The 22240-nt window shown below is 64.0% G+C and overlaps 7 protein-coding genes across 7 annotated transcripts; all 7 read right to left on the bottom strand.

Moving 5' to 3' along the window:
- Window positions 1-629: 629 nt before the first annotated feature.
- Window positions 630-3086, bottom strand: LMXM_03_0660 (conserved hypothetical protein; the record flags this gene model as incomplete). The annotated part of the gene is made up of 1 exon (XM_003871685.1): window positions 630-3086. One exon carries the CDS (start codon window positions 3084-3086, stop codon window positions 630-632), a length of 2457 nt encoding a protein of 818 aa, XP_003871734.1.
- A 1676-nt stretch (window positions 3087-4762) lies between these two features.
- On the bottom strand, window positions 4763-7441 carry LMXM_03_0650 (hypothetical protein; the record flags this gene model as incomplete). The annotated part of the gene is made up of 1 exon (XM_003871684.1): window positions 4763-7441. The coding sequence occupies one exon, from the start codon at window positions 7439-7441 to the stop codon at window positions 4763-4765; it is 2679 nt and encodes an 892-aa protein (XP_003871733.1).
- Window positions 7442-9587: 2146 nt separating this feature from the next.
- On the bottom strand, window positions 9588-11330 carry LMXM_03_0640 (conserved hypothetical protein; the record flags this gene model as incomplete). The annotated part of the gene is made up of 1 exon (XM_003871683.1): window positions 9588-11330. One exon carries the CDS (start codon window positions 11328-11330, stop codon window positions 9588-9590), a length of 1743 nt encoding a protein of 580 aa, XP_003871732.1.
- A 793-nt stretch (window positions 11331-12123) lies between these two features.
- Window positions 12124-13092, bottom strand: LMXM_03_0630 (conserved hypothetical protein; the record flags this gene model as incomplete). The annotated part of the gene is made up of 1 exon (XM_003871682.1): window positions 12124-13092. One exon carries the CDS (start codon window positions 13090-13092, stop codon window positions 12124-12126), a length of 969 nt encoding a protein of 322 aa, XP_003871731.1.
- A 1484-nt stretch (window positions 13093-14576) lies between these two features.
- On the bottom strand, window positions 14577-16544 carry LMXM_03_0620 (putative MP99; the record flags this gene model as incomplete). The annotated part of the gene is made up of 1 exon (XM_003871681.1): window positions 14577-16544. One exon carries the CDS (start codon window positions 16542-16544, stop codon window positions 14577-14579), a length of 1968 nt encoding a protein of 655 aa, XP_003871730.1.
- Window positions 16545-17682: 1138 nt separating this feature from the next.
- On the bottom strand, window positions 17683-18675 carry LMXM_03_0610 (kinase-like protein; the record flags this gene model as incomplete). The annotated part of the gene is made up of 1 exon (XM_003871680.1): window positions 17683-18675. The coding sequence occupies one exon, from the start codon at window positions 18673-18675 to the stop codon at window positions 17683-17685; it is 993 nt and encodes a 330-aa protein (XP_003871729.1).
- A 1784-nt stretch (window positions 18676-20459) lies between these two features.
- Window positions 20460-21659, bottom strand: LMXM_03_0600 (putative arginine N-methyltransferase; the record flags this gene model as incomplete). The annotated part of the gene is made up of 1 exon (XM_003871679.1): window positions 20460-21659. One exon carries the CDS (start codon window positions 21657-21659, stop codon window positions 20460-20462), a length of 1200 nt encoding a protein of 399 aa, XP_003871728.1.
- Between the last annotated feature and the right edge of the window lie 581 nt (window positions 21660-22240).

Genomic DNA, 22240 nt, shown 5'->3' with positions numbered 1-22240 from the left:
GTGGGCGGCATCGACGCGACACAGTGTGCAGGTGTGCGCGGCAACATGGCCACCCATGGATAAGAGAGAGGCCGGGCGGGGTGGAGGGGGGAGGGAGAGAACGCACACGTGCACGAGGCCGCCCAGAGGCGAGCATGCAAGTACCCTTCCCGACGCCCCCCCCCCCTCCCCCCCGTCCTCCCGCTGCACCTTCTTCTTACATATTTTTTTAGCTAGATGGGGTATACGGGGCGGCGTGTTGCGTGCGTGTGTCTGAGGACGTCGCCGCTCCGGTGGATGGGACAAGCATCGACAAGAGAAGGGAGGCGGTGCGCGCCCACGCTCCCCACCACCACCACCACCACCACTCCCCTACAATACACGCACACACACCACACACACACACACACACACAGAGCCACCGGACACATGTCTCTTACGTAATGACGGCCCATACTCTTGAATCCCAACCAGGGGGTGGGTGTGTGCCAGCACCTCTCCTGCCCTCCCGTCGACGCACGCGCACCCTTCCACTGCATCGCATGGCTCGCACATCTATATATATATATATATAGAGGGAGAGAGAACCTCTCGGAGCACACCGGCACGGACGCACGCACGCACGCACCCGTCCTCGTGTGCGCGTCCTCTCACCCCTGTATCGTAACAAGATGTGGCGTCTCGTGCGACGACGGACGCACGCGCAGCTCCCTCATCTTCAGCTCGTACTCTGCTTGCACCTTCTCGTCATCCGTCATCTCTTCCCACATGACGTAGATGAGTGCTGCGACACACAGGAAGAGGATGGCGATCATGTTGCAGTACCACGGCGAGTCGCCGTCCACCTGCACGTTCCACGTCGGCACAATGACCAGCAGGAGCGCTGTGACGGGGGAGGAGAGCTGGGTAACGATGGAGCACAGGGCGGCGCTATAGTGGTTCAGGTAGGCGCACCCGACGTACGTGAAGGCGAAGCCGAGCGTGTACAGGAAGCAGTAGAGGAAGTTGTCTCGGATCGTGAAGACACAGCGGATGCCCTCGACGAAGTTGTACAAGGTCGCGCTGACCGTTTCGCTGTTGCCCCACCACGGCAGCGCGTCCGCCGGGAGCAGGCACAACGTGAAGCACAGCTGTATCATCGTCTCACCCGCCAGCATGACGAGCTTGACGATGGTGTCCTCACCTTGGTTGTAGCGCACCGTGAACATGGTCTGCGTCGGCAGCGGCGGCGAGCCAGTCGCGGTCGGACGCAAGTATTCACCGTCCTCAACACCACTCAGGCTATGGACCGCACCATGCACGTTCATGAGACTCGCAATGGGCTCGCTTGGCGATGCTGCCGGGGCGATGGGAGCAACACCACCGGGAGCGCCATCCGAGCTGTTGCTTGTCGCCGGGTCATGCGCCTCCGTGATGTCCCCCACAGCATCATGGTCGGTAGCACGTACGGAGTTCGGCTTCGCCGAGCTTGCTAGCTTCGCCTTGGGGTGTCCTGCAGGTCTCGGGTTGCCCAGCTCTTCCTTGTCGTCCTCCTCGTCCTCGAGTCCACCCATCAATGCGCGGTCGTCGTAGCGCGCGATCGATGGGGCCGCCTTCGCACAGTCCACGTCCAGAGGCGAGGCGCGGGGAGCGGCCACGTCGGCGCCAGCCTGGAAAAATGTGTCGGAGGTGTCGGGGGTGACCTCGTTGTTGCCCTCCACCGCGGCGGTGACCGGTTCGGCGGCAGCCTCCGCGGTCGCCAGCCGCGTGCGCAGCCACAGGACAAAGTTCGGGTCGTGGGTGTAGACGATCATGTACAGGGACTGCCACACGTTCATCAGGACGCGAAACGGCATGGAGAGGAAGAAGATGAGGATCCACCACTTGCCCTCGCCCATGTTGTGGTCCCTGATGAGGCCGTGGAGCGAGGCGGCGAGGATGCCGCATATGGTGAGCAGGAAGACGGAGACAATGTAGACGTTGGCGTAGCGGCGCGTGTCGTGCAGGATCCACTTGCACAGGAACACGGCGTAGAGGGGGCAGAGGTTCGAGAAGAGCGCCTGCAGCACCTCGGAGGTGTACGACGCGGCGTACGTGGCCAGCCAGCTGTTGAAGGCGTCGCAGAAACCGACACCGATGAGGATCACCCAGCCGTGCGCGTGCCTGGCGAAGCGCAGCGACGGCCGCCGAATCGCGGTGTAGGCGCCGAGGAGGAGCGTGAATAGAACGGCGAAGAAGATGCCCGGCACGGCGAAGGCGGTGTAGTTGCCGGGCGTGCCATCGGAGGGGAAGGCGATGAGCCAGAAGTTCAGCATCACAATCTGCATGAAGTTGCCGACCATGACGAGGAAGACGAGGAGGATAACCCACAGGATCTGCTTCAGCGACATCCTGCGCAGCCGATCGCGGAAGGCGCACAGGGAGGGGATGACGATAGAGACGATGCGGCTCGGCAGCGAGCGGATAGGGGTGACCAAGCCGTTGCCCGCATCGTGTGCGGGCCCCGGTAGCGTCGGCGGCGGCGACAACGGCGCGCCGCGGACCCTGGGGGTGAAGGACATGTCGATAGTGCCGGTAGGGTCGTGGTGAGTGGCGGGTGCCGTGGTGCGCACTGTCATCCCTGTCATCCCTGTCATCCCTGTCGCTGTCGCCGCCGCCGCACTGCTGTCTGCTGATGCCGTCTCCTGCGCGCCAGGTGTATGGCACGGCTCCAGGCACACGGACGTGATCGTTAGGGGGGATGCAAAACTGGACCCCCTGATGTGCAGGTGGCGGAGGGGGAAAGACGCCAGGGTGTCGGAGAACCTGCGGAGGCTCCTCCCAAAGAGCCTTGTCCTCGTCGTCGTCGCTTCGGCAGCGGGCGCAAGGACAATGGTGGCGTTGCTCAGGTCTTCTTCCGGGAGAGGGTCATGACACACGTCCCTGGACGCTGCTGCAGCTGCCGCCGCCGTGGCGCCGCCGCTGAGGGATGACTCCCGCGGTAACTGCTCCTCTTCCCACGGTAGCGCGCCAGCGGGGCGATGGGTGTTGGTCGCGTCACCAGCCCTGGGCTTCAGATCCACCCCGGGGACTTCCCTGTGCTTTGTGTGGATGGGGGACATGCTACGAGGGGAGGGCGGAGTAGACATGCACGGAGGTGCAGGTCGCAGAGCTCGACAGAGGTGGAGGGAGAGGGAGGTTGACAGAGGGCATGCAGGATCGCGCAGGTAGAAGGGGAGAGGGGGGGGGGAGCTCTGTGCGGAGGTGACGCCGCGGACGCGGGGGAGGGCAGGGCAGGGGAGGGGAAGAGGGAGAGGGAGAGAGAGAAGCACTGTTTTCCTTTGTGGGGTGGGGTGGAGACAGTGGTGCGCACAGGCGCATGATGCCCGGGGGAGCGGAGCACCTCCGGAAGCTGGGCGATTTGTGCGTGACGTGTGGGGTGGTGGCTCTACCCACGACGTGACCGAGAGATGCCACGCCTCCAACGCCAGGGCGATGCGTGTGAGGTGTGTGGGCGAGGGGTCCGCAGGCGGTGAGCCCAGGCAGGAAAGGCGTCCCTGGCGGCTGCCAAGGGGGACAGAGGCACGCAGACAGAGGGAGACAGAGAGTCGAGGGTCACGACACGGCGATGGGGCTTCCATCGGTGATGGCTCTTGAAGGCCACGGCAGCTTATTCTTGGTTTCGATGACAGAGTGTTACGTCGTCACCACCGCCAGAAACAATCGGCGCTCAGGTGCACGCGCACACAAGCACACAGACACATACACGATATCCGGAGCCGATGTCCACAGAAGGTGGCGGAATGGGCGGTGGTGAGGGGAGTAAGTGGGGGAAGCGCTTGCGAAACGCGTTGTGTATGCGGATGGCCGCCCGTTACCCGACGGGGGGTGCTCCAGTGCATCCGGTGCGTGTCTCTGTCTCTCCCTCTGCGTGTGTATGTGTTCGTGCGGATCGAAGACACGTGACGATGAAGTGCCCTCCCCTCCGCCGCGTCCTCCGAGCAGCCCCGTCCTCACGGCATGACCCAACCCCCCCCCCTCTTGCAACAAGAGCGAGCAAGACGTGCGCACCGCCGACGTGAAGTGTACGGGCGTGTCTGGGAGCTTGAGAGCCGCCCGACCGCATTACCCTTGCGCGGCTACTTGTGGAGGAGAGGAGGAGGGACGGGTGGTGGTGGACGGGGATGATGCGCTCAGCGGCACGCGCCATACTTCCCGTGTCCCTCGACTCCTCTTCTCCCCTGTGGGGTGGGGTGGAGATCTACGGGGCTTTCATGGGGTGCGTGCACGCGCAAGGGACACGGGCCCAGGCTGCGGGACGCAGGACATGCGCACTGAAGGATGAGCAGCAGCAGCACATCGGCGAGCGGTAGAGAGAGAGAGAGAGGTGAAGCAAATGTGTGTGTCTCTCTCTCGTACACCCACCCACGTGCACACACGTGCACGCCCACATTGAACGTGCTCTCCTTGTCCGCCGCACACACGACGCAGCGCACGACCGGGAGCGAAAGAATACACGGAGAGAGAGAGAGAGACACGGACACAGCACACGCACACGCACATCATCCGGATCCCTCTCATTGTCTCAGACTAGCCTATTCGTCGAACACCACCACCACGACCACCATCACCACAGCCACGATGAACAAGCCCCCTTCGCGGCGATGACGCCGGCGCCCATAACTGGAGAGAGCGGAAGAGCGGAGGCACACACCACGCGGAAGTCCACCGCTGGCGCTCTCTGCACACCCATGCACTACCCACACACATGTCGCCACCACGCTTGCCCGCCGTCAGAGGAGAGGGGGCGATGGCTTCCGTTTGATCAGTGGGGGTGCGGTTGTCCGCCGACAGAGGCGTCCGACGCGTCTTGGTCGACCACGACAGCGTAATCGGGGCGAAGACGACGGTGGTAGCGCCGCCATCGAGAATGGCGATGCTGCTGCGGCTGCGCCACGCCGGAGTGCGATGTGGTGAGGCTGCTTCCGTTGACGTTGCTGTCGATTTCGTGGTACCGCTGGCCCTCTGCCGACAACGGCGGGTGTCGGGACGACTGCTCCTGCATCATTGCCCACTTCAGCTGCATCTCGCCCACTGCCTTTTCCTCCACCGTCATCTCGTCCCAGTAGACGTACATGACGGTGCCGCAGGACAGCATGAGGATGGCAAAGACGCTCACGTACCACGGTGAGGCGTCGGCGGTCATGTTCAGGGAGGGAAAGATGATAAGGACGAGGGCGGTGATGGGGCCGGAGAGCTGGCTGACCATGGAGCAGAGGGTCACACTGTAGCGGTTGAGGTAGGCCGAGGCGATGTACACGAGTACGAAGCCTGTGCTGTACAAGATGCAGTAGCGCATGTTGCGGGGGCAGTGCAGCACACAGTTGATACCGTCCTCAAGGTTCTGCACGACTTCGCCGATCGAGTTACTGCCGCCGAACCATGGCAGGGCGTCCATCGGCATCAGCATAAGGGCAAGGATAGCTTGGATAGTCGTGTCGGAGGTCAGCATGACGAGTTTGACGCTCGCATCCTCGCCGTGCAGGAGGTGCTCGTTGTGCGGGATGTGCTGCTGGTGCGCCCACCCACCCGGCAAGGGCCTAGATGCGGAGGCGGCCGAGGGCTGCAGCGGGACCCGCTCCACCGCTTCTCCCGCCGCCGGGGCGGGGTGATGTGGCGCGTCGCCGTGGCTGTCTCTGGCGCCGTCCAGCAGCGCCGTGACCTGCCCCGGAGCACCCGCTGGCGCATTATCGTTGTTTTCCTCGCCTTCCGGGTCATCTGCGTGCTCGGCAAGGTAGGCCATCAGCTGATCGTTGCTTGTGTACCGAATCATGTACATGGTCTGCCACACGTTCATCAGCACCGTTGGCGGGACGGAGAGAAAAAAAATGAAGCACCACAGTCGGCGGTCCAGCGCCACGGGCGATGACGAGGACGATGACCCGCCTGAAAGGACGGCGAAGAGCAGGTCCTTCACGCCGGCGTGACCACCGACCGCCGCCTGCCCACTCCCGCTGCTGCCCTCCGTGTGGTGGTGGTGCGTCACGACGTAGTTGAACAGTGAGGCAAGCGCTACACCGGTCGCGATCAGAACAAAGCTAACCACGACGTACGGGTTGGCGTAGTCGCGCGGGTCCTTCAGCAACCACTTGGTGAAGGTGGCAGAGTAGATGGGGACGAGGGAGACGAACAGCGCCTGCAGCACTTCCGGCGTGTTGGCGGCGGCGTAGATGGCCAAGGCACTGTTCAACGCGTCCATCGCCCCAATGCCGAACAGCAGCCGCCATCCAGCCCACTCGCGAGTGAAGCGCAGGTTCGGGCGCCGCCACAGTGCATACGTGATGAAGATCACAACGAAGAAGGCAGGGAACAGTACGGCGGAGATGACGAAGGTGGTGTAGCTGCTCGCCAGCGCCTTCGCGTGCCCCCCGCTGCCGCTGTCGCTGGCGCTGCTGCTGCTCGCGGACGACGAGGACGCCGGGGTGATCGGCGAGTGCAGCTTCGTAGGAAACTGGTGGATCCAGAAGTTGAGGAAGATCACTTGAAACGCGTTGCCCACCAGGAGCATGACCATCAGCAGCACCACCCACAGAAACTGCAGGAGTGATGTGCTCTCCATGCGCCGCATCACGAGCTCCACAAAGGTCGGCGGCGGCCCCGTTGGCGACTGGGCGCTTCTCGACAGAAAGGGCGGCACAGGACTGCTGGGGCCAGCGGCGGGGCTGACAGGCCGTCCGGCCTCAGCCGGTGCTGCGCCAGCATCGGCGCCTCCTTCCGGCGCCGGCGGCTCCTGCGGCGTGCCTCCGGGGAGGGGCGCCGGGTCGCTCTGCCCGACCCCACTAACCATGTGCGCGTTGCCATCTAAAAGGGCAAAGCTGTGCGGATCGTACGCCAAGAACTCGACCGCGTAGCTGGGCTTGACTTGGCCTTGCCTCTGCTGCGCGTGGTGCGCGAGCTGACCAGGTGGGAATTCGGGACGGGTGTTTGGCGTGCTGTAGCCTACCGTCTGCGTTGTCATCAAGTCGAATGTATCGTTTGGTGTGTGCACCGCCACCACAGCGCTCAAGGAGCTGCGCGAGCCGTCGTCACTGATGTCCGACGCGGTACCGTACGACTTCACCGTGCATAACGGCAGCGAGCTCGGTCGCTGAAGCAGGGAGACACCCACGTCCGTGCGCCGCGTCTCCGCTGCCATCGCCGCTTCGTACGCATCCGTGTGAGGCGTGTGCGATGCGGAGGAGGCGGGCGAAGCCAACGGTGACGCCGCGAGAGAGGAGCTGGAGTGGCGACGACGTTCCCGGTACTGCGTCGGCTGCGGTGATCGATCTTGGTGGTGCTGACGTGCAAAAGTGTTGGTTGGCGTAAAAGGTTGCTGGCAGGGGGATGGAGGGGAGACGGCGGCAGGATGAGGCAGCAGCGCGGAGAAGCCCTGGCACGTGTTCGTCATCGCGGTCGCCGTCGTCGTCGTCATCGTCGTTGGCAACGATGCGTCCATCACGGCCATCGTGGGCATCACGAGAAGAGAGAGTGGGGGGGGGCGGGGGGAAAACGCGTCGAAAGCAGACACACAAGCAAGGTGGCAGTTATAAGTGATGTGCTCCACTCCACCGCCCAAGGCGAGGACAGACAGCGAGGGTGGTGGAGGGTGGGTGGGCGAGGGGGGACCGCGCGAAGGCACACACACACACACACACAGTGGACGTATTCCGTTTGGGTCACACTGATAGACGCTGTCGGCTCGCTCTCCGTTCTCTGTGGGTGCATGCACCTGATAACACCACGCACACAGAGGCAGGCAGACAGACAGGTAGGTAGACGAGGAGACGTGTGTGTGTGGGAGAGAGAGCAACCAGCAGCAGCAGCAGCAGCAGCACGAGCACGCAGCCAGGGTCCGACCGGGAAGCACGGGAGAGGGAATAAACGGTGGAGGAGGAGAGAAGGTGTGTAGAAGCCACTCGGTGCCTCTCTCTTATGCGGGGAAGGGGGGGGGGGCTTCTGTCGGTGCGGCTGCGACACCCGCCGGGAGGCCTGTGCAACGCCTCTTGTCGCCTGATCAATGGCTCCTCTCCACCTCAGCGTCGCGTAAGCGCGTGCCGTGGCGAGGGCAAATGTAGGTGGGTCGCGGCGTTCGGGGTACAAGACAGGGTGATGTGCGTGGGCGTGTGTGCTGGGGGCGGGGTGGGTTCAGTGGCGGGGGGTGGGTGGGTGGGTGGGACCTACAAACAGCTAGCAAGCACATAGGATGCAGAGCCCCGTGTAGCAGCGGAGGGGGCGGGTTCAATGGTCACAGGGTGGGTGATGGAGAGATGGGCGTGCGAGAACGTGTGCGGTGTGTGGGAGTGAGGCGGCGAAAGGGAGCGAGACGGAGAGAGAGAGGTGGGTCGGTGGGTGAGTGGGTGGGAGTCTGGTACAAGCAGTGCGTGCCCATGCCGGTGTCGGCGGGGGAGGGGGGGAGAGGTTCACCATCGACGGGCACGTTTTATGAGTTCCCTACACAGGAGCAAGCGCCTCCGTGCTAAAGGAGGGCGCCGTGTAGCGCACGACCATGGCGGAAGGGGTGGGGAGACACATATTCTCGCACCCGCACCGGTGTCGGCGTCTATCGTGCGCCCTGTTGTACTCGTTTTGCTCAGCTTGCGTTTCGTTATTTTAGAGCGCCAAGTGGTTCACCTGCGACGCGCGCGCGTGTGCACCGCCCCCCTCCCCCCCGGAAACGACTTCGCCGCCACGTGTAACCGCACTGTCACTGGCATCACACCACCAGCACCCACCCACCCTTCCGTATTTCATGAGTAGCACCAGACGTAGGGAGAGGAAGAGGGGGAGGCAACGCAGGAAGACCTGATGGACCACATGCATCTCCCCTCTCCCCCTAAAATATCACCAGGACCAACAAATGACGCACACACGAACACATGCGTGCGCACCAGCATTCCCCCTCTCTCTCACCACTGGAAAGCCAGCAGCACTAGCCCGACCTCGGCTCGGTAGAGGGAAGGTGAATGTGTGGGTGGGTAGGTGGGGGGAGAGGGGGAGTCAGTAACATCGACGGAAACGCGTTGACCTCCACAGAGACCCGACATCACCGCCACCACACGTGCCCGCATGTGCGCGCTAGCGCATATACATACACCACGACGTGTGTCCGCACCGTCTCGCTGCCAGACAACACACCGAGAGCTCAAACGCCGCGCGAGCCACCCCGGCCCTGCCCCACAGGACCCATCGCGTGGTGCCAAGCAGCCGTAGACGCGCGCGCTCCCGCTCGTGGGCGGCCTCAGTCCCCTGTGCGCCGTCTCCGCCTCGAACCCCACCCAGCCACTCACCCACACGCACCCATACACACCTCACAGCCGCTCCCCCATCATGTGGGTGGCACAGACACGGCCACTGCCGCAGGCAACTCCGACGCCACGCCGTCCAGGACCTCACCGCCTGTATCCGCCAGACGCGGTTTAGGATTGGCACGGATAGGGGATAGGAGGATAGGGGGTGGGTGGGCGGGCTGTCGCCACTGGGCCATGGGACGCCACGCACTGGGAGGTGTGTGTGTGTGTGTGTGTGTGTGTGCCTGCGGCCACCAGAGACAACAAAGCAAAGGAGAAATCCACCTGGAAGAGCAGAGTGCAGGTGGTGGTGGATGGTGGCCATCAGCATGGCAGCGCGTCCAGGCGCTTCAGCAGGTGCACCACCTCGTGCGATGCGGTCTTCGCCTCCTGCTCCGACCCCACACCCGCGAGAAACTCATAGCGTAACTTCTGCAGGAAGACGTGCTCGAGCGAGGTGTCGCCGAAGTTGCACGTCACGGCCTTGTTTGCCGACTCGAAGAGCCCTGTGGCGTACAGGTAGTCGCGGGTGTCCGCGTACATGCATGCCATTGTCATGAGCGTCGCCGCTGCCGGTGCGTTCTTGCGGAAGTCGGGGTAAAGCATGCGGTTGAGTTTGAGGGCTCGATCGAGGGCCTCACCGGTGCGGCGACGGCACATGTCCAGCGGCAACTCCGACACGTTCCGCACATCACTGAAGATGAGCGAGGACGGTGTCGCCACGGTGAGCAGCGGGTTCAACGAGAACAGCTGCTTCGAGAGAAACACCGGTGAGTCGCGCGTGGTCGTCGCCTTGGGTCGCGGGGCGCCGAGCAAGAAGGCTGCGTAGCTGCGCAGGCAGCACGTGTACGCCTCCGCCTCGAAGCGCTGCTCCGCGAGCTTGCGCTCCGACATGATGGCGTCTCCGTCTAGTGTTGTGTTGGGCGGGTCGGCGTAGTAGCCCGCAGCGTCGGTGAACATGTTCACCACATCCCCATCGACCTGGCCAGGCGCCATATCCCAGCCAAAGACGCGGGCGGCGATCTCCGCCTGCAGCAGCATGTAGAGCCCGAGCTCCGGCTCATGCGTGCGTGCCTTCAGTCCGTCGAGCAGCAGATTCTTGCGCTTTGTCATAGCGTCGACGTAGTTGGCCGCCTCTTCGATGCACCGCTGTGCGTGGAGGAGGTGCCCCGTGAGCGGAATGGTGAGCAACCCCTTCAAAACCAGAAGCTTCGGCCGCAGCCAGCGCAGCTCCGGGTGCGTGCTGCCGTGCTTGCCGTACGCTGCGGTGGCGAGGCGCAGCAGCTCTTCCACGCGGTCTTGGACAATGGACAGGGTCAGGTGCGCACCCTTTCCGTCGTCACCGACAGCCATCTTCCATTCGGCCGGGTTGAATGCATCTTTGGGTGGTGATGATGTGACAGTGCTGCTGCTGGCCGTCGTCGTCGTCGAGGTTTGGGAAGAGCTGGCGCCACCGCTGGTAGGGGGAGCGGGTACGGGGTGGAAGGGGCGCGGATGCAGCGCGCAGAACGCCTTCATGAAGTGGGCGACCAAAACACAGGACGTGTCGAGTTGGTGCACGTCAGACTTGTCCCAGGTGTCGTAGTAGAGCAGTGGAGCGGCTTGCTGGAGGATGGCCTTGTGCACGTGCATGCGCTTCGCATACTCAGAGCGGGGCAGGTGCTCACTGCCGTTGAGCATCTCGAAGCGGGCGGCGTAGAGGGGGCGGAGAAGGTTCGCCACCGCGGGGCTGCGCACCCCGCCGACGCTGGTGAGGATGTCAATGCCGCGCTCCAGCAGCAAGAGACTCTTCGCGTTGTCCTTCTGCGCCTCGGCCACGGAGGCATCCGTTGTGGGCTGCGCGGTCGCTGAGACTGTCGTCGTCCACCGAGTCGGCGGTAGCGCACGCGACATCGCGCTCTCCGCGGTTGAAGTGGAGGCAGATGCAGTGCTCTCCGCACGAGATGGCCGTGAATGCCGCGTCATCAGCCCAACGGCGTCGATCAGCTCCGGTATACCTGCAGGGTTGACGTGGGTGTCGGGGTGGAAGCGTGGGAAGTAGAAGGCCATCTCGACCGGGTGCTGCATGAAGGACGGTACACCGGTATGTCGCACGTCCGTGCAACAGCGAAGCGTTCGGCGTAGCATTGCCGGTCGTGGTGTGTGTGTGTGTGAGGGGGGGGGGTGACACACAGAACAGCCAAGAGCGACGTGCGCTCTCTTGTCCGCCGCCGATGATGCGTGTCGAACCCAGCCTGCCTCTCCCTCCAAGCAGCGCAACGGCAAAAGACGAAGTCGCCGCCAATGATGCGGCGAGGGCGTTGGGAGGCGCTGACCGAGTCCGTGTTGTCCGCAGTACGCCGCCCTTTCCGTCCTCCCACACCAGATCTGCAGAGATAGCAGAGGCTGCACACTGACGGAGCCGTCTCGCGATGTCGGCGACGCGTGCGTGCGTGCGTGTGTGTCGGGTGAGGGAGGGAAGAGGTTAGAGGAGTCGCTCGCAACGAGTGACGATGTATATGTATGTATATATGTGTGTGTGTGTGAGGGGGGGGGAGTAATGGTGTCGGCTGTTCAGGAGAGGGAGGATTATCGAAAGATGCGGACGAGAATCCCAGCAAGCACCGCCGCCGCGCATAGGTTTGCACGAAGCGAGCGGGTGACGGGGGACGGGGCGTGAAGGGAGTCCCCCCCCTCCCCCCGTTGGTGTCCATCACGCGCCACGGACGGACTTCATTTTTCATGCGATATCCTGCTCGCCGCAACACACACACACACACCGACACCGACACACACGTATATATATATATATAAGCACCCAGAGGCAGCGACATCACTGGGGGACGGAGCGCACCGAAGAGCTCACCGACCGCGCCTCCTCTCACTGTGTAAAGCGCAGCTGGACCTTTTCTTCGATGTTGTCCTGCACCGTATCCGCCATGTCCGCGTAGCCACGCTTTACGCCACCCTTCGGGATCGTGGCAAGCTGGCTGCGGCGGATGAGCTCGACACGCTCCCAGAAGGCCTCCTCGTCACGGCGCATTTCCTTCCGCTGCTCGCTCAGCACAAACAACTCATCAATGCGGCTGCCGCCGTTCGTCGCAATGTTAGGGTCCAGCTCGAGCTGCAGCAGACCCGGTGCGAAGAGCGGATGGACGGAGCCGATCGGGATGTTGGCGGGGTCGCAGTCCTCGTCCCGTAGCACCATGATCGTCTCGCAGGGCTTCTGGTCCGTGTGCGCACCATCGCCACCTTCCCCTGCGTCTTTGGGTGCCGCATTGGCGCGCCGGTAGCGCGCCGGCTGCGGCACGCCGAAGCGCACTGCCTGCATCCACTCCGTTGCCTGGAGGTTCTTCAGGCCATCAAAAGGCCGCGGGTGCAGCGTGTTCGCGTCTTGCTCATACCAGTCGCGCAGCTTCGCCTCCGCGAGCAGCTGCGGGTTTCGGCGAAGCGAGCGGCTGTGTGCCTCCTCCTTCGCCGCTCGCACTTTCCATATCGCTTGCCACGTGGCAGCCTGGATGCTGGCGGACAGCTTTACCAGGTCGATCCCCGTCTTTCCGCTCGCGGTGGAGGAGGACGAGGCCGACGAGGGGCGCGACGGAGAGACGGCGGCTGGGGCTGCTGCTGCTGCCGCCTCGGACTCTGTGTCTGGCGCGACCTGGTAGTGCGGCTCCCATACCGCCCCATCCAGCATCCTCAGGCCTACCACGGAGCCGTACGCGGTGCAGGTCACCTCGATGCCATTGCACACGCCGGTAAAGGTTTGGCGAACCAGCTGCCGGTGCGCCGCTTCGAGGAAGAGGCGGTGCTTAAGGGTTGCCACGAGATGGTTCGTGTAGCGGAACGACATGCCTCTTGATGAGCACGCGGACGAGTGTCGGCTTACCGAAGCGCTGATCGTCTCTCACAGACGCCTTTGCGATGCGCCGTCGCTACACACACACACACACACGAGGAGGGGAGGGCTGCTGTGGGGGAGTGGTTCTGGTGGTGAAGAGGGTGGGGGGAAAGGATGGGCTAGGGTGAGAGGAGAGGAGAGGGTAAGGAGCGCGACGAGGAGGTCGTCCAAGCGGGAAAGCCACTGCATGCATGCATGCATGCATGCATGTGTGTGTGTGTGTGTGTGTGTGCAGTGCGTGGCAGAGAGCAGCACGGGGAAGAGAGGGAGGGAGGGGGGAGTGGGGGGGGGGGAGGGGGAGTGAGGGGAGACGGAGGGGGTTCGTGAGGGGTCCAACACACACACACACACACACACAAACACCTGACGCGCGTATCATCTGATGAACCCACCGTGACCTCCCCGTCTGCAGCGTCGACTCCTCCGCCAACCGCACCTCACCTAGTCTGTGGCGTTCCTTTCACCACCTCACGGCGCCCTCCTCCTCCCCCTCTCTCATTTCCTTTCCCAGCACCTCTCCTGCGCTACGATTCAGTACACTGCCCTCCCCGCCGGGCCTGGCCGTGGGCGCGCCGCTGTTCAGCTGTCAGGGAAAGGTTGTGAGCAACAACACGGACACCACCACTGCCGCACGCCACAGAACGTACTGTACGTGAGGCTACACAGCACCACCCACATCAAACATTATCTCGCGCCGGACGCAGCGCTGCCGACCCGCAACCCTTCCGTCCACCGGCTAGACACGTTGCCCAGCGGAACACACGCACACACGCACAGGAAAGCATCGCCAGAGCGCGCCTAGGGCACATGCATGCCTGTGTGTTCGCATGTGAGTCACGGCCCAGCGTCTTGAACAACCCCCACCCCCCTCCCCTCAACACCCGCCATCCCATCACCATCATCATCGCCGGGGGGCATTGGAATGGGAGGGGGGTGGGGGTTGTTTTCCTCGGTGTTTCTCGCACAGCATCCGAAGCTCAACCAACGCGCCACAGTGGCCGGAGCGGAAGGGGTAGTCGAGGATGCACCTTGGAGGGGCTTGTCCACCTGGGTGTGCACCCCCCCTCCCTTCCTCCCGTCCACGTTGGACGGGAGCTGAAAGTTCGGCTTCAGCACCTCCCACGCGCCCCCCATTGTGCTCGGGACCCGCTGGGGGAGATTGTAGTGCGTGGCTGGGGAATCCGCCAACGTCACCCAGCAGCACGCCGGGAAAGCCTCGGGCGTAGGAGCCCCACCTCGAGATGCACCATTGCTGCTGCTGCTGCATACCGCGTTGGAGAGCACCAGTCGATGGCTTCCTGTCCCAGTCGCGTCGGCGCTCCGTTGTGGCAGCTGAGGTGCGTGTTGCACGTCAAGATGAGCAGCGGTCCCGCCGCTGGTGCTGCCTTCGTCTTCTCAGCGGAGGTGGGGAAGGCGGAGCACGGAGACAACGCCCATCAGCCAGGCATGCTGCTGCGGGTCGACTCCGCACCAACCTCGCTCCCTGCAGCCGCAGCGACATCACCGCGGTTGCTACTGCCGGTGCCGTCGATGAGGCGCAGCGTTGCCGTGTCAGATGCGTTGAGGCTGTACCGCACGTTCATCGCCTCTGCCTTGATGCCGAGGTGCACGCCGTAGTACTCCCACCCCAGCGGCGGCCCGCGAGCGCCGGCGGTGCGCACGAACAGGTGCGACGGAAGATGAGTGAGGGCGGGGTGCGGACCACTGTGGCCAGCATCGTCGACCGCGGCGGTGCCACTCCCAGATTGGCTGGCCAGTTCCTGACTGGCCTGCTTCAGCACTCGACTGAGCACCTGCTGCGTCTTGCGCAGGGCCTCGTGGACGTTGCGCGTCTGCGTGATGTCCGCCGCCACTTCGTCAGGCAGGGTGTGGCCGCGAGCGTACAAGGGCAATACTTGGTTCACCTGCTCCGCCTGCGTTGCGCTGAGGAGGAGCGTCTCGACGCCGGTCAGGGCAAAGTTCCGTGTGCGCTGGGGGCTCAGGTAGATGGTGCCGCTGCCCTCACCGGCACCGTCAGCCGAGTTTGCCGTTCGTTGCTTCGCTTCGTGGCTGAGGAGGTAAGTCACGTGCTGTAGGAGCATCTCTGCAGACAGCCTCGGGAACTTGTCCAGGAGCACGGTGCCGTTCAAGGCGGCGGTGCTGGTGCCACTCGAGGGATCTGCTGGATCGGGCGTGGGGCTCCACGCTTGAGACGGCACGCCGCCACCACAGAGCAGGCCGTGTGTCTGTAGCGTCATCTCCAGCAGGGTGGCCGCGTGGGGGGTGGGGCGGTTGCCGGCTGGCAGACCAACGTGGGCTCCGGACAACGCCCTCACGATGCGCACGAGCAGCTGCTGCAGGGATGCTAAGCGCAGTTGCAGCCCTGGCTGCTCAGGGCGCGCGCTTGTGACGGGCTCTTCGTCGAATAATACGCTACGAAGCCGCAGGGCGTTCTGCGGCGCGCCCGGCGCCGCGGCGCTGTGCTGTTCCTTCTCCATGTCCACGTACGCATCCAGCACGTCCGCGAACGGTGTAGCCAGCACCTGAGGCAGTCCTGTAGTGGGATGACCATTGGTGAGAAGGTAGAGTAGAACTAGGTCCGTACGGACAGCGGCCAGGCGCCGCTGCAGCGCCAACGCCGCGCCACCGTCGCCGTTCACCTGCTCTGACGCCCCCTTCAGCAGGTGATCCAGCCGCATCCACTCCATCGATTCCTGCAGCGAGCAGCTCTTCAGCTCCCCATGCTGCAGCGTCACGCTCGTGATGTTGCGAAACGGCGTCGTAGCAACAGCCAACCAAGCGAGCTCGGGCCCGCCGACCAGGCAGACTGTGTCCTTCGCCGTGACCGGGGGGTCTTGGAGCGGCGGGAACGTCGGAGGCCGGAGAATGCGGGTTGCAAGGTCCAGGAGATAAGCGCTCATCTTGCCCTCTGCCAGCCCCGGGGTGGCTGGACCGCTGATGACGGCCTCCGAGGGCGGGGTGCGCTGCTCCATGGCCACGCCGCGGAGTTTCTCTTCCAGCAGGTAGGGCATCGGCGAGGCACAGCTGCGGTAGACCCTGGAGTCGTACCGCCGGCCAGGGAAGAGGCGTCGATGCTCGAGCATCCAGAGCGGCTCGCTGCCGTCCAGAAAGAATGCTAGGCTCTTGCGCGGTTGGAGGCGGCGCAGGATGACGGTCTGCAGCTGTCGGTGGACGTTCTTCACCGTTTCGCTGTCGCGTTCCTGGCCGACCAGGTCGCGTGTGAGGTAGCCGAGGGAGTTCGCGAAGAGGGAGATGTCGATGAGGACGTGATCGAAGGGCCACTGATTGCGGTGCTGCACCGGCTGGAAGGCGTCGGCGAGTTGGAGGGAGCTGCGATAGCTGGTTGCGGGACCGCGCAGGTCACCACCGCTGCTGCTGGTGCCGGTGGTGCTGATACCCGCCATGCCACCGCTACCGCCCACGCCGGCGATGTAGCACAAGTACCGTGTCACGGCGTACATGATGTCCAAGGAGGCGTATCCTTGCGTGCGAGTCTGTGGAGTGGGTGCAGGGCAGGAGGGGAGTTGGGGGGGGGAGGGGGAGGTGTTCGACAGCGCCCCACAAGGCGGATGCGCTTCAGAGGTAGACACGTACCTACACGTGCGTGTGTGCGTGCAGACCGTGGAGAGCACCGCGTTGCCAACACCGGAACAGGAGGACACGCCCGCAACGGTACCGATGGGAAACGGAGTACGATCACGCAGAGATCGAAAGACACAGATAGAGAGGTGGTGGGTGGTGGTGGTGGAGTTGCGCGTGGTGCACGCATGGGTGCGTCATCCCACACCCATGCGGCGCTGAAGTAGAGGCAGAAGAAGCAGGGGGCCTGTGATGCTGCGCCGTCGTGGCGGTTACCCAAAGAAAGCGTGGCGTGGGTGATGCAGTGGTGCACGGCAAAGGCACAGAGCCCCTCTCCCCCCACTCGGCAAGAGGTGCGCTCGCGTGTCACACGACGGCCTCTTCGGTGAAGACCGCGCTCCATCGACCGCTCCTCTGAGACACCGCTCCCCGGGCCTCCGTCCCTCCACACCAGCACCTACTTCACGGAGCCGCAAGAGGCGAGGGGATAAGGGATGGGTGGGGGTGGGGGCCAGGAGAGTGACCGGGTGCAGCTGGGTTGCTGCTTAGGTTCTCCCCCTTGTGTGTGTGTGCGTGTGCTTGAAGTCGTATCGGTTCGTAGCATTTTGAGTCGTGGTTGCTGCGGTGGAGCGCAGTGCAGCCAGTGAGGAGAGCGCGGAGGCAGAGGGAGGAGTGCGAGACTGAGGGCGCACTGGCGAGGAGCGATGGGGGCGAGAGGAGGAGGCACACAAGACACACACACACACACACACACACACACGCACACGGTTTTCTTCATCATGCAAGGATGTGACCTTCCCAATTTCGCATGTTCATGCTCCCTCTGTGCCAACGCGACTGCCCGTCGTGGCGGTGGGGCCAGCACCGCTGAGGCGTGCACGCTTTTCCTTTTCTCTCTGTGTGTGCGTGTGCTCCCCGATCAACCACTTCGACCACCGCCGCCGCGTCTCGCTCGCTCTCTCCTCACGCCCTTTTTTCGGTGTCATGCTGACCGGCCGCCTCCGCTGCCAAGTGCTCCCGCAACGTGCGCAGCACCATGATGTCGCCCGCCTCGCGCGGCGTCATCTCGTGCTCCCAGACGCGGTGGGCCATGTGCTGCATCGCCAGGCTCGCCATCCGCCGCGCCTTCGCGAGCAGCTCCATCTCAAAGTAGTTGTAGAAGTGCCTCGTCGACTGGGCGCGGCGCAGGTGAGAGATCTGGCCGCTCTCGAGGCGCGTGTTCCACATCTGCATCATCGCCTCCCACAGCTCCGGCACATTCGTCCCTTCCTCGGCGGAGACGGCGATGACCGGCTTCTCGAAGCCCTGCCTCTTCTCCGTGTACATGACGGCGCGGGCGTAGGCGGACGTGGTCTGCTGCACCAGGGGCTTGCGCCTGCCATCGTTTTTCGTGACCACAACCATGTCCGCCACCTCGACGACGCCTTTTTTGATGCCCTGCAGCTCATCCCCGCTGGCGGGCGGCACGAGGAGGATCATCATATCCGTGAGGTCCTTGCATTGTGTCTCGCTCTGGCCAACGCCGACGGTCTCCACAAAGACAGCGTCGAAGCGCGCGGCCTCGAAGATCTCCAGCACCTCCCACGCACGCGAAGTGACGCCGCCGAGGTGCCCGCCGGATGGCGATGGACGGATGTAGGAGTTCAGGTGCGTGCTAAGCTTCTCCATGCGGGTCTTGTCACCGAGGATGCTGCCGTGCGTGATGGTGGAGGACGGGTCGACAGCGAGAACGCCAACGCGCATGTTCTTCTTCTCGCACAGGTAGTAGCCGAGTGTGTCCAGGAGGCTTGACTTACCGGAACCGGGACTGCCCGAAAGCGCGAAGCGCGGCACGGTGCGCACCGTCCCCACCTGGTGAATCTCGCGAAGCAGGCTGCTCAGGTGAGTGGAGTCGGCAGGGTTGGAGCTCTCGGCAAGGGTGATGGCCTTGGCGAGGGCGCGGCGGTTGCCCTTCATGATGTCCTCCACCGAAATCCACTGGTGGATGCGCGGGCGAGGGGCGTGGCTTATCATTGCTTCTACGGTGTCATGTACCGCGCGTGCCTATATAGATGGGACGCTGCGTGGCGTGGCCCACACCTCTCGCTCTCACAGCGGCGGGTGGTGTGGAGGTTGGGGAGTGGGTGGGGTGGGTGGGTGGGGGGAGAAGGGGAGAGGGACCACGAGAGTCCGAGTGGATGGGCGACAGCACGACACACACACAGGGACGCGACTGAAAGAAAATGGTGGGGTGGGGTGGGGGAGAGAGTAGGTGGGTGAGCTCCGAAGGAAGGAGCGCCTTCGTGCGCACCAGAGGAAAGGCAGCGGCAGGGACGTAAGCGGCGTGCACGCGCACGCAAGCGAGGAGAGGAAGATGGTGGTGGTGGTGGTGGTGGGAGGAAAAGTGCCGCGAGCGAGATGGTTCCCAGGTCCGCACCGTCTCGCTGCCAGACAACACACCGAGAGCTCAAACGCCGCGCGAGCCACCCCGGCCCTGCCCCACAGGACCCATCGCGTGGTGCCAAGCAGCCGTAGACGCGCGCGCTCCCGCTCGTGGGCGGCCTCAGTCCCCTGTGCGCCGTCTCCGCCTCGAACCCCACCCAGCCACTCACCCACACGCACCCATACACACCTCACAGCCGCTCCCCCATCATGTGGGTGGCACAGACACGGCCACTGCCGCAGGCAACTCCGACGCCACGCCGTCCAGGACCTCACCGCCTGTATCCGCCAGACGCGGTTTAGGATTGGCACGGATAGGGGATAGGAGGATAGGGGGTGGGTGGGCGGGCTGTCGCCACTGGGCCATGGGACGCCACGCACAGAGAGAGAGAGAGCAGTGGTATTAGTGGTGGTATGGCGCCACTAGATCCTGAGACAAGGTTGACAGGGAGAAGGCGGACAACACACACAGGAGAGGGATAAGGACAAATGCGGACGGCGCAGTCGTTCGTATGCCGCCGCCGCCGTTGTCGTCGTCATCGTCGTCGTGTGTGCCGAGGAGGACACCGAAGAGGGGTAGCAAGCAAGGCGCACCCGTGCATGCGTGGAATCTGAGAGAGGAGAACCGTCGTCTATGGGAATACGTCGATGGAGAAGGGGGTGGGGATAAGAGCGAGGGAGGGTGGGAGATAGATTGGGGATGCTGGCGAGTAGGCGCCGTGAGATGGAAAGGGGTAAAAGGGGGATCCGGGGACGACGGTCATCCGTTCACCCGACGACCCCCCCCTGCCGCTCTGTGTGGGCACGGTGGGGGTTGGGTGGACACTGCCAGGTTGCTTCCTTGTTCTTGCTCTTCGGTGTTGCTGTTAAACGGGCGCATGCGAAGGTGCTGCTCCTGTTACGGGTGTTAAAGCCTTTTATGCGGCTAGCGCCGATGCTGACATACGGAGGAGGGGGCGGGGGCTCAGGCACCGCTGCTCCTCCTCCACCTCCTCCACCATGTCCAGCGGCGTTGTCGCCTGCGTGTGTGTGTGTGTGTGTGTGTGTGGTGAACGAAGGCCCGCTTGGAGTTGGGACGGTTGCCATCCCCCCATCCCCATCGGGAGCGTCGACACAAGAAGGTACCCACTCAGAGACCCACTAGACTTCAGGAGAGGCACGGGGGACTGGAGGGGAAAAGCGAAAGGGAGGAGCGCAGAGAAGCTTGTCGAAGCGATGGCCCCAGCGGCGCCCGTGCCCCCACCCCACCCCCCGCTTGCCGCCACGTGCACACACGCATGTGCGTCGCTGCACCATCCCCTTCCCCTTCACATCCTTGATTAGTAGGACTGGTAGTAATAGGTGCCCGAGGTCTCGATCGCCGCCACCTGTCCGGCCGTCTTCGCTGTCACCTCCACTACCGTGATCTTGCCACCCTTGTCCGCCGGGGTGTGGATGTGCAACGTGCCCTGGACCTTCTCCCCAGCATTCACCGGCAGGGGCTCACGCAGGCCGACGCTGACCTCCGTCCAGTTGTTCTCGCCGCCGGGGCGCACCGCCAGCACAAAGTTGGCGCCGGGGTTCGTCTTGCTCGTGAAGGCGGCGTCCAAGTAGAAGGTGAGGTAGTGAACGGTCGCGTTGCGAGTAATGCTCAGCGTGAAGGCGGCCTCGTAGCCCTTCTGCGCCACCGCCGTCGGCACCCAGCGGTGCTCGACGGGGTTCTCCTCCTCGTTGTCGCGGCTCGCCGCGGCCTGGTTCGCCTGCGCCTCGTAGGTCGCCGTCTCCTCCGCCGTCAAGCCCTCCAAGGTGTCCATGTGCACCGTGTGCGCCAGGCACGGCGCCGACACGATGTTGCTGCCGGGGATCGCGCACATCTCCACCTCCTGCCGCACAAGCTCCTTCATCGCCTCCATCTGGAATCCGTACACGTTGCTCCAGAAGTCCTCCGTGTCAAGGCGGAATGCGTAGTCGGACACGGCAACCACGTGCAGGGAGGCGCGGTTAGGGCAGAGCGCCCCAGACGCCGTGAGAAGGTGGTCGCGGGCGTAGAGGGCGTCCGTCAGGACTCGCTCGTTCAGCAGCAGTGGCCCCATCCACTCGCAGAGCACGTAGTCGAACTTCATCCCGGCCGGCAGCTGGTGCAGCGCGTCGCACAGGCGGCCGCGGATAAATAGAATGTTCTTAAGACCGTTTTGCTCAGCCACGACGCGCGCCGCGTCCACAATGGCGGAGCTGTCGACGCCGATCACCATTTTCGCCATGCCGCGCGCCGCCAGCATCGTGTACAGCCCCATGCCGCAGCCAAGATGCAGAAGGGTCTTGCCGCGCACGTTGCGGAAGATGACCTCGTAGGCGCGCAGCCGCTGTTGGTCGTGGATCGTGCTGATATTCGTAGAGATGCGCGCGGCGGTGTCGCCGTACAGGCTCTTCGACGTCGCGTTCTTCTCCGCATCTGTGGCGAGCAGTGACTCCGTCAGCACGACCTTGCACGCGTTCGCGGAGCGCGTCTCGCCACGCTGCGTCGGCGCCCCCGTGCGCATGTCCTTCTTGGCCGGCATCGAAGATCACCCGAGATGAGGCGACTGCCCTGTCGAGACAGGTCCGTGCGCGTGGGCGCCTGTGAGGGGAAGAGGAAGAGAAAGGGAGCGCGACAACGTCGGTGATGTCAGGCGCAGCGACGCAGGGCGACTCAATCTGTGCGAGCAGCTTGGGCTTGCGTGTGCGTGTGCGTGTGCGTGTGTGTGTGTGTGTGGCCGCGGGGACAAGGGGAAGAGCGGAGGATCGACAAAGGGAGACAGAGGCGAGGTGGAGCGAGGCGGGGGGTGCGGAGGACGTCCCGGGTGCTGAGGCGTGTGTCTGTGTCTGTGGTGGGTATCGGACTGCGCATGGGTCCTTACTTGAGCGTGTGCGGGAGGGAAGGGGCGAAGAGAGCGGTGACGCCAGAGCCCGCTGCGCCTGCAGCTGCAGTTCACGCGACTCCGCAACATGCTACGCACGCATGCGCACGTCTTCTGCGTCTTGTCGTTCATTACTGAGAGCGTGCCCCGATAACGAGAGTCGCCAGCGCGTTCTGCAGGCAACGTGGTGGATGCTGCTGCTCCTGTTATCGGCGCTGCTGTGG

This window comes from Leishmania mexicana, chromosome 3 (assembly GCF_000234665.1).
Source record: "Leishmania mexicana MHOM/GT/2001/U1103 complete genome, chromosome 3".
NCBI lineage: Eukaryota > Euglenozoa > Kinetoplastea > Trypanosomatida > Trypanosomatidae > Leishmania > Leishmania mexicana.
Note: the sequence above shows the minus strand (reverse complement) of the source record. Positions and strands in the feature narration are given on the sequence as shown.